The sequence below is a fragment of the Lipotes vexillifer genome, unplaced genomic scaffold (assembly GCF_000442215.2).
Source record: "Lipotes vexillifer unplaced genomic scaffold, Lipotes_vexillifer_v1.1 scaffold1049, whole genome shotgun sequence".
In the NCBI taxonomy this organism is placed as follows: Eukaryota; Metazoa; Chordata; class Mammalia; order Artiodactyla; family Lipotidae; genus Lipotes; species Lipotes vexillifer.
Window position 1 is genome coordinate 1,923,907 of NW_006799027.1, and position 10,881 is coordinate 1,934,787.

General features: G+C 38.6%; 1 protein-coding gene across 21 annotated transcripts in view; it reads left to right on the forward strand.

Moving 5' to 3' along the window:
• The window catches only part of CREM (cAMP responsive element modulator), a 57,596-nt gene that overhangs the window by 37,086 nt on the left and 9,629 nt on the right, over positions 1-10,881 (forward strand). For 11 of the 21 annotated variants that reach the window (XM_007471342.1, XM_007471358.1, XM_007471349.1 and 8 more), the window contains one exon: positions 738-926. The exons of 6 other annotated variants lie outside the window; for them this stretch is intronic. In XM_007471342.1, the coding sequence (XP_007471404.1) occupies positions 738-926 (189 nt within the window). Of the gene's footprint in view, positions 1-737; positions 927-7,086; positions 7,169-10,881 lie in introns of those variants that run through there. 4 more of the 21 variants (XM_007471359.1, XM_007471360.1, XM_007471361.1 and 1 more) reach the window with 3 other exon arrangements.

Sequence of the window (10,881 nt, forward strand, 5' to 3'; positions counted from 1 at the left end):
GTGTCCCCTTCATCGGCAGGCGGACTCTCAACCACTGTGCCACCAGGGAAGCCCACACAGTTACCTTTTAAGGTTCTTTCCAACTTCAACATTTTATATTTCAGGATTCTCCTGACATAGTCAAAATGGCAAAGGTTACAGTTTTGTAGACTTGAGCTTTAAAACCTCAAGTCTAAAAATATATATAGGTTTTAATAAGTACATAAATGTATAGAAATGTATATTTTAATAAATATATGTTTTAAAGCTATATACTGTATATATATATTTCATTAAAAGCTACTTTCTTTTGATGATAAATTAGGCAGGTAGTTACCTGAACAAATTATAAATTCATTGTAATCATAATGCTCAATCGAATTGAACTGACCATTTCTTAAATGTTAGAAGAATGTTGTTTATAACTAAAAATATACGAAAGACTGGAGGAAATCAAAACCCGGACTTTCTCCCTGTGTGATCTCCTCCTCTTGAATAATTTAGTTGGATGGATGCCCCTCCATGAGTTCTGTGTATTTCAAACAGTTCTGAATATAAGATATTTTCAAGTGTTTTGAGCTTTCTCAGAGTGTTGCCCCATGAAGGAGGAGCCCCTTACCAATTCAGCATAGAGAATTAAGGGTAACTTGAGAATGAAAGCTTCGGTAATAAATAGATCCAGAGTATATTCTTCCTATATGGGATTATTAAAAATGAATCTTGAAATTCTCTAATTTTTCTTTTCTTTTTCTGTTAAGTTGCTATAGCCCAAGGTGAAGCAATCCAGATTTCTAACCCAGGATCTGATGGTGTTCAGGGACTGCAGGCATTAACAATGACAAATTCAGGAGCTCCTCCGCCAGGTGCTACAATTATACAGTACGCAACACAGTCAGCAGATGGCACACAGCAGTTCTTTGTCCCAGGCAGCCAGGTGGTGGTTCAAGGTATATGTCATTCATCTAATACATTTAGAATACCCATGGGTTACTATAGCACTCCATTTAGTGGTGATTTCATAGTTTTCTGAAATATACAGGAGGTAGATTTTCGGGGGAGGGAGGGAGGACTTAAATAGGTTTGGAGAAGAAATATTTTAGTATATTAAACAATAAGTTAAATAAATTATACAGTCTTTAATTTTTAGCAGATTTTATTGGCTCTAAAGAAAAGTTAAATTCAGAGTAGCATAATGGAAAAAAGGAGTTGAAAACATGAATGAAGTTTTTCATTAAGTAAATATTCTTCATTTGGGGGTTAGAAATGTACTGAGTATGTTTTTAGTACCTAGTGTAGGAAGATTTAAGTGTCCAGTCCTTGAGGCACTGAATTTGGGTTTTTCCCCAGTTGTTAACACTCAAGTCTGCTTTCTAGACATCTCATTTCAAAACAAATGGTGACTTTGTTCTTTTTTAGACCATTCTTAGTATATTTGAATTCTGAGGTACCTGTTCTACCTCTTAATGAAAGCTGAGTAGTGAAATAAAGCAGTTGGGATGTAGCCCTAAGTTTTTAGGGTAACCTAAGTAAGATTTCAGTTAAAATTGAATTATACATTATTTTAATTTCATTCGGTTGTGCTCAAATAACTATAATGTGTTCAATGCAACTTTCCAAAATCCTGTGTTTTAGTTTAATTCTATTCCCCTTGGTCTATTTGCACTAATTTCAAAGGAAGTAATATCAGTTCTTTTAGTTTGAAAGTCTTGCAAGTATAGATAAAAGCAGATTATAACTGATGAATCTCTTGATAATTAGCTTTACTCTTAGGTATTTGGGGAGCTTTACTCTTAGGTATTATATGGACTATAATAAAAGTGTATGAAGAGCCAAAGTGGTGACATTTATGGAGTAAAAAGAAAATCCATAGTATTTACCCAGTGCTTTAATGTTTTCTTTTAAATATAAATTTAAAGTACCCATTCTTTTTCCCCAGTACTCATGAACCCTATATGTCTAAATATGAAATACATTTTTTATGAAAAATCATAAAGAATGCTCATTTCTTCCAATTTTATTTTTTTTATATGGAAAATCTACTAAAAACTACTGATGCTTTAAGAAGGAGAGTTTTTAAAAATGTTTTGTGTTTTGCATCGATAATACATACATAAGTTTTATACTTTGGGGTTTTTAAGAACTCTTTTTCTTCCATAAGTAACAAAGATATTTTTCTGCATTGATTCTGTTAGCTTTTACAGTTTTACCTTTCACATTATGTCCTTAATCTGCCTGCGGTCCACCTCTGTGTATAGTGTTGAGTGGGAACCCATTTTTATTTTTTCCCCCGCGTATGGAGCCAGTTTTCCCTGCTAACGGTTTGTCCTTTCCCCATTGATTTATGGGCATTCTTAACTGTGCAGTAAGTAGGCCTCATGCAGCCCCAGTCTGTCTCAGCATTCTCTGTTCTGCGTGCCAGCACCACACTAGTTTTGTTGTCGTAGAACAAGTGCCCCTTTTTTGTCTTTTTAACTTTTTTTAGCGCCGTTTTAGCTTTTGTGAACTATTGTTCTCTCATATGCATTTGGAACAAGTTTGAGTTCCCAAATAATTATAACGTACTATAATAATAAAACCAATGATGAAATTACATTGAATTTATACATTAATTTAGGGAGAACTGAAGTCTTTTTTTATTGTGGTATAATTGACACATAACATTTTATTAGTTTCAGGTGTACAACATAATGACTTGACATTTGTATAGTCACAATAAGTGATCACCACAATAAGTCTAGTTAACATCCTTAACCATATATAATTACAATTTTTTTTTCTTATGCTGAGGACTTTTAAGATTTACTCTTAGCACCTTTCAAATATGCAACACAGTATCGTTTACTGTGGTCGCCATGCTATACATTATTACATCCCTGGGACTTATTTATTTTATATCTGGAAGTTTGTACCTTTTGACACCCCTTTCACCCTTTTTGCTCACCCCTCATTCCCAACCTTTGGCAACCACCAATCTGTTCTCTGTGTCTATGAGTTTGGGATTTTTTTGTTTGTTTGTTTGTTTATATTCCACATATAAGTGATATCATATAGTATTTGTCTTTCTCTGACAGATTTCATTTAACATAATGCTGCTCTCAGGGTCCATCTATGTTGTCACAAATGGCAGAATTTCCTTCTTTTTTATAGCTGATTAAAATTGCATTGTATAATATATACACCACATCTTTATCCATTCATCTGTCGATAGACACACTTAGATTGTTTCCACGTTTTGGCTATTGTAAATATTGCTGCAGTGAACGTGGAGGTGTAGATATCTTTTTGAATTCGTGTTTTTATTTTCTTCAGATAAATACCCAGAAGTGGGATTGCCGGATCATATGGTAGTTCTGTTTTTAATTTTGAGGACCCTCCATACTGTTTTCCATAGTGGCTGCACCAATTTACATTCCCACCAACAGAGCACAGAATGTCTTCACTTATCCAGATCTTAACTTCTTTTAACAGTTTAAAATTTTCTCCATGGGGGTCTCTCATACTTTTTGTTCAGTTAGTTTTTAAATGTTTAACCCATTAGGGTTTTGTTTTTGGGGGTTTTTTGTTTGTTTGTTTGTTTTGCTATTATGAGTGGTAGCTTTCTGTTACATTTTTTGGTTGTTCCTGGTATAGAGAAATATTGATCTTTTTAAGTGTACCTTTCATCTATGAACCTTTCTAAACTCTAATTACTTCTAATAATATGCTGAATCTTGGTGAATCTCCCTGTGATACTACATGAATATTTGTATCAAATACAAGTAAGATGTTTGTTTTTTCCTTTCCAATCTTTAGTCCTCTTGTTCTTTCTCCTTGCCTTTTCTTTTCCTTTTCTTTTCTCTTCACCTTCTCCATCTTAAAAATAATGGTGGCCAGGGGTTCTAGTTTTTTGTTAAACATAGCGGGGTCCATGAGTGTTCTTGTCTTACTCTGTCCACCTTCCACCCTGTCATCCCCTTGAAAGGTCACAGCAGTTTCTCTGTGAGTCTCTGCCTTCATCTTGATTGATCCCTCCACAGCATTTAGCACTACCGACCTCTGCTTCCTTCACTTCCTGGATGCTTGTACCCCTTCTTCCAGTCGCCTCTGCTCAGCTTGTAGGTGCTGGTGGTGGTACTCGGGCTGCATCCCGCGCCCTCTTCCACCTGGCTTGATTGCCCTCCCTGGATGACCTCATCCCTGCCCATGGCACACATCTCCGACGCCTGAAGTCCAAAACCCCACATCCATTTTTCCCACCCCAGTTCTCCTTTTGTTACCCTATTTCAGTAACTCTCCATCCTGTTGCTTCATGTAGAAACCTGGGTGTCACCCATCACTCTCCCACCCCTTCTCCATCCATTCTCCTTCCTGTAGCACACGTCTCTTCAGTCCTCTCCACCCCTACCGTCATAGTCCTCGTTCCGGCTGCCATCCCCTCTGACCTGTGTTACCGTGATTCCTAGTCCCTGCCAGGTGGCTGCCTGGAAGCTGGTAGCTGTGGAACAGCATCCTGATTTTCCTAATCATGCCAGAGACAGCAGCTCCCTTTTTGGCCTGGTTTTTTGGGAGTTGCTCCTGAAAGTTTAGCTAGGCTCCCTTTGTTGATGCCTCCCAGTGATTCTGGGAGCTACTAGTATTGCTCAAAAACAAAGTCTCTGCCTCCAGCATTTCCCTTTCCCCATTGTGCGCTCACTTCTACACTTAGGGGTGGGGCTTCTAAAATTCATATGCATGTAATTGCGTCAGCTTCCTGCTCAAAATCCTTCAGTGAATGCCTGTTACTTGTTAGACAAAGTCAGAATCCCTAACAAAGACCATACCTCTGTTTAATCCAGGCTTTACTTCCATTACTAGGCTTCTCGCTCAACTTCTCCCTCTTTTGTGCAGAATTTCTTTCATTTCCTGTGATATGCCATGGCCCCTCTCCGCTCTAGGGGCCTCATGCAGAGCCTTGTGCCCTGACAGGAACACCTCCACAATCATGTGCATTATCCAGGTTTCATGTGGGATAGCACTTCCTTAGGAAGCCTTCCTCTACCTTCCAAATCTGTCTGGTGTGACCCCTGCACCTTCTTAGGGCATGTATCCCACCATATTGTGACTCTCTGTCCTGCCCACATGGTGACTTCTGTTTGGACAGGGATCTTTAGTCTCTAGCACAGTCCCTAGTGTATGATAAATGTTCAATAACCATTTAGTGAATGACAGTGAAATACACTCCCTCTGTGAAAATGTTACTATTCCTGTGTGCTGATTAACCGAGTTTATCTGGTCCAGGGGATTTATTAAAACCGTACCAATAGCAGTAGTCAGCCAAGCAACCAACCCCCCTTCTTCCTTTCCTTCCTTTACCCTTTTTTACCACTAATAGTTATTGAGCACTTAAGAGCCAATTTAAAGAAATGTGTTTTTTTTGTTTTTGTTATTTATTTGTTTTTTGCTGCATTGGGTCTTCGTTGCTGTGCGCAGGCTTTCTTTAGTTGCGGCAAGCGGGGGCTACTCTTCATTGCAGTGCGGGGGCTTCTCATTGCGGTGGCTTCTCTTGTTGTGGAGCATGGGCTCTAGGTGCACGAGCTTCAGTAGTTGCAGCATGCGGGCTCAGCAGTTGTGGTATGCAGGCCCTAGAGCGTGCGGGCTTCAGTAGTTGTGGCCCGTGGGCTCTAGAGCGCAGGCTCAGTAGTTGTGGTGCACGGGCTTAGCTGCTCCGCGGCATGTGGGATCTTCCTGGACAAGGGCTTGAATCCGTGTCCCCTGCATTGGCAGGTGGATTCTTAACCACTGTGCCACCAGGGAAGTCCGTAAAGAAATGTTGAGATTAAAATCAATTTGAACTTTCTCAAATTTGAAATAAAGTTGACTAGTAGTCTTGGAACCAAGCCCTTAGGTGTGGCTGGGATGGAAAAGAATCCTCCATAGACTCTCCATTGGTCCCCAGACTTTTTTACTTAGCCAGGATGTCTTCAGTTTATGTGCCCTGGAGAATTACTGTAAACATGGATCCTCCCTCATGTTTCGCCTCCTAAGCCTCTGAATGTGAAGTCCCTGCCTTACTAGAGGTACTTCATTGAATAAGGCAAGAATGTGGTGGAATGCCCTTTCACTGACATAAGAATGGTTTGGATCCTAATCATACAGGGGATGGGCTTTGTAAACCCATTGATCAAGATACAAGATCAGTGACATGTCACTTCTTTTTGTGCAGTAGAGATGCAGATCATTTTTCCCCCTGGGCTGTGGTCTGTTTTACTGTCGAACATGTGCCACTCTTTGGCCTAACTTTGTAATTGTTAAATTTCCAATAGTGATCCAGCTCTTCATGTGCTGAACCTTCATTAAGTGATCCAAATGAAACTGGATATATTTTTAAAATTTTATGAATAGTAACTGTGATTTATTTATGATTTTTTTAAATCACAAAATTCTTTCAAAGGATTTTAATTGAGCAAAATAGTGCATTAGATTGAGTCACATGAAATTATTGTTTTTGTGGCCCCAAAATGTGAAATATCAGCAAATTCATGTGGTTCCATAATTTTTATGGAGGAATGCTATATAATACTGCTTTTGGCACAGTGAATTTTAAAAATTTCAGCATGTATGCCCTTCAAGTGAAGTTAGCAAATTCTATGTCATCTTATAAACAGCTGGATTTTATGTCATTGTAGCAAATAAAAATGTGTCAAGTAAACTAAGGTGGCTGGGTATTTCTTGGTGAATTTAGAAGTGTCTGAAATACACTTCTGTGTGTTTCACAGCGTTTTTCTGGGTTGATTGTCAGTTTTTAAATCTGTTTTTTCTCCTATGAGTTATGAAAAATATATAAGCTTTATGCCTACTTTGGTTACTTAGAAACCTTGGACAGAACAATAATTTAAAAGTAGCCCCATAAGAAATAGCCATGTAACTTTTAATGCTAATGAGATGTATTTTTTGCCAGAGCCCAACTCGATTTTTATGTAAAAATAAGAAACAAGAACATTGAGATGATTTATTACAGGAAGGGTTTTTATAGGGTTTGCTTTCAGTGAGCTCGTCTGTGACAAAGCAAATTGATGGCAGTGATAGCTAGTGAGGTCATTGTGATGTCAGTACTCCTACTTACCCTGCACATGCTTGCTGGTTTGGAACACTTTATGTGGTCCTGTGATAGGGGAAGCAAGATAGTTCTGTATGCAGAAGCCCATCATGGCTGTAACTGGAGACGAAACAGGTAAGAATTTTAAAGAGGGATTGAAATTCTGCAAGATTGTTTTTGAAGTTTAGAAAAATTATTTAGGAAACTCTGAGTATTTCAAAAAGTATTAACTTTCTAGTAGCTGAGGAGTAAGACGTTCCTTCTAATCTGTAACCGAATATACTCGGCACTCTGTGAAGGCATCTGAGTGTAACAGCTTCTTTGCTCAGTACTGTGCTTCCTCTCTCTCCCTCCCCCTCCCCCCCCCCCCCCCCCCCTCTCTCTCTCTCTCTCTCTCCCTCTCCCTCTCCCTCTCTCTCTCTCTGTCTCCATTTGCTCTACTAAAATAAGCTGTTGATTCATCTGCAACCTGTTGCAGAGCCAGTGCAGCTGCAAGTCAAACACACATTCTGTTCAAGTTGTAAAAAAAAAAAAAGTAACCTTCCGATTTTCTTGCTGTGTTCAAATGTAGCTAGCTGCAAGACAGAATAGGAAACGCAGCGCGTCAGGGGTGTTTGTGAGCCTGCCGTTCCTTCCGTCCTGTTTAAAATGGTCTGCTTCTCAGCTAACCGGGTTCAAAGGGCCGACGTCATTACATTTCCTGGAATCGGTGCGGCGGGCAGTGGAAAGTTAAACTGCAGGCAGGCAGCACGCTGACGTCAGCCCGAGTCACGCTGTGATTGACTCAGTTCTTTCCGCCCGGCCGCACGCAGGTGGGGGCTGCCACCCTCTCCGCCGGCGCCCGGCGCCCGTAGACCCCTAGCAGGTCCCGTGAGCCTTGCCTTAACGTTCAGCTCGAGGTAAGTGTGTGCCTGGAGGGGCTGAGCGGCCTGCGCAGGCGCCTGGCGGGGCCGGAGTGCCAGCTAGCGCCGGGTCCAGGGAGTGCGCATCTTTCCGTGCCGACCCGCACCCACCAGCCCCACCTGCAGTTCTTACCGGGGGTGGTGCCCTCAGTTACAGGTAATGCTGGTGACTTAGTTACCGGCAGTTGAGTGCCAGTCTGGTGCTAAGCTCTCAGTTAAATTCCTGAAGAGTGGGTGACTGTAAACAGCTTCACCACACCTTAGCTCTTCACTTAGTGGGTCTCTCGGCTCTCTTCCGGATGGGAACATTCCATTGTCTTGAGCAAGTAAAGCTTGTGTTAAATTGTTTTTCTCAAAGAAGTTTTCGTGAGGTTTTAGAGGGGCTATAGAATGCAGAAGCCCTCAGATAACAGATTTATTGTAAGATATAGATGGACTTAAAATAATCTCAGATACTACATGTCATATGATTCTTAGAACCAAAAGGCATTTTTGTGCATACATGTATTTTCTAAAAATTATTAGTTGGTTTATATCTTTCTTTTTTACTTTTAAATTTTTTTAAGCATCTTTATTGGAGTATAATTGCTGTACAGTGGTGTGTTAGTTTCTGCTTTATAGCAAAGTGAATCAGTTATACATATACGTATGTCCCCATATCTCTTCCCTCTTGTGTCTCCCTCCCTCCCACCCTTATATCTTTCTTTACTAAACCTTTAATTCCAATTTTCATGTCCAAACATGAGAGAAAATTATAACAAAAAATAAATGATTTGAGAATACCCAGAATATATTTAAATATTAAATTTTAAAGTAAAAATTTACATAAATGTTTAACCATTGCTTGAAAATAAATGAACATTTTTATGCGTTTATGTTTATAGAGTGAACATACCACTATCCTTGAAAATATTTTTTTTCACAGTTTTACCCATAATGCTTATACCTGATTTACCCATTCTAGTTTAAATTTTTCAGAATGCTGAAATTTTTAAAATGTCACTTTTTTCGCAAGACCTCATTGTGCCTTTGGAAATCATTATTTTTGGAAATCTGGTCAGTTCTCACAGAATCAATTCTATTTAAAATGCTATTTGAAAATGAAAAGCATATTTTATTTGCTTTTTCGAGGAGCCCAAAGAGCACAGGATTTAAGGGGCCTTTTCAAGGTGTAGTAGAGCAGCTTTGGGGCCCACCTTTGGAGTCCCAGTTCTGCCCCCTCCCCGTGTGGATTGCAACCAAGTGGATTGAGCTAGATATTTGACTTGCAAACTTTTTGACTATGACCCACATTTTACATCATGATGCCATAGACCTTGTGTGTGTGTGTGTGTGTGTGTGTGTTTATATAAAACAAGTACATTTATATAAAACAAGTTTCAAAAATAGTGCTTATCCTTACTCTATGTGATGTACGCATACTTGTCTATTCCATTCTTTTTTTAATGCTATTCTTGACCCATGAAATTACTGAATTACTCATGGTCTACAACTTATAGTTTGAAAAGCTGATCTGGACCAAAATCAGGCTCCAAAATAATGACTGGCCTGGTAAAGGTTTTAGGAGCATTTGTTTACAGGATCATAGAATCGAATGTGAAAGTGAATATCTTTGGTTTACAGAATTGTATTATTGATTCTGTTGGGTATAGTTTAAAGTTGCACTAGAAATAGTTCTTGGCTTTGTTCATAAGCTGATTATGTTTAGGAGCCTAATTCCATACCCTTTAGTCTCCAAGTGTAAAAAACTCTGATGAATTGTATTCAGCCTGGATTTCTGAATTGTTAAAAAACAAATATTACAGCTTATTCAAATTTGGAAAACAGTATCTTAGTGAATAAGGATGCATTTTACCTTTGTGAAAAGAGGCTGCTGGAAAAGGTTTTTATTTGGAAATTCTCACGTAAAGGAATGTTTTGGATCAAGTTATAACAGCTTCTTGAAGTTGGTAGCGAAGAAAGTTATAATCATGTTGGAAATGAAAACAAGTCACTCATCTACCTTAAGTTTCCATAAAACTCCAAACCTGTGTGGAAGGTATACTGAAATTGCCACTGTGTTATTTCTTCACTGTTTCTGAAAAATTTTTAATGAAATATAATTTAGGATAATTGTTTCACTTTGTCCAGTTTTATATGCCTATATGAATACGTTGCCTAATAAAATAATTATGATGATGCTTTGCATTTACATAAACTTTAAAATTAAAAAAGTCACGTATGGGGTGAGTGCTATCAAAGAAGCTGTCAGATCACGAGAGACCCACAGGAAGCAGTAATATGGGTTAAAGGATCAGGGCAAGCCTCAATGAAGAAACCATGTTTAAATACCGGAGAGGAGAAGCACTTTCCATGCATTCTCACTGAGGCACTTAGCGCAGATATTGTTACACTCATTTGCATGTAACTGAACAGGGATCGGATCGGAGTGGGTAAAGGCTCTCCTAGCTCACAAAGCTAGCAAGTGGTGAACCCGTTTGGGTTTTCAGACTCTTTGTCTGGTTCTGTTCACACCATATTACATTGCTGCTCAAAATCCACCTGACATTGGTAAATTAATGCTACGGTTAGATGAGTTATAATAGCATACTACACACTGCTTATAAAACATGCAAAATGAAGTTAGCATCATGTTAAGTAGTCAAAATGGATTTTTTCTAGAATATTTATTATTACACTCATAGGACAATAGAGCATATATTTGCTATTATAGAGAACTTTAAATTTCAATATTCATAATTTCATGTTTTTACATAGACTTTTTTTTGTCACCTTAAGAGTTTCACTTAATAAACAACTCAGGAAGGTCCCTTATATGTGTAACTTAAAATAAAAAATAGTACTGGCTTAATTCCACATGGTCTGTCTGTCATAGTAATTGTAGCAAATTTGAAAATGATCAGTACTTAGTTACATTTATATAGGATTTCATTTTCCTGGAAAGAG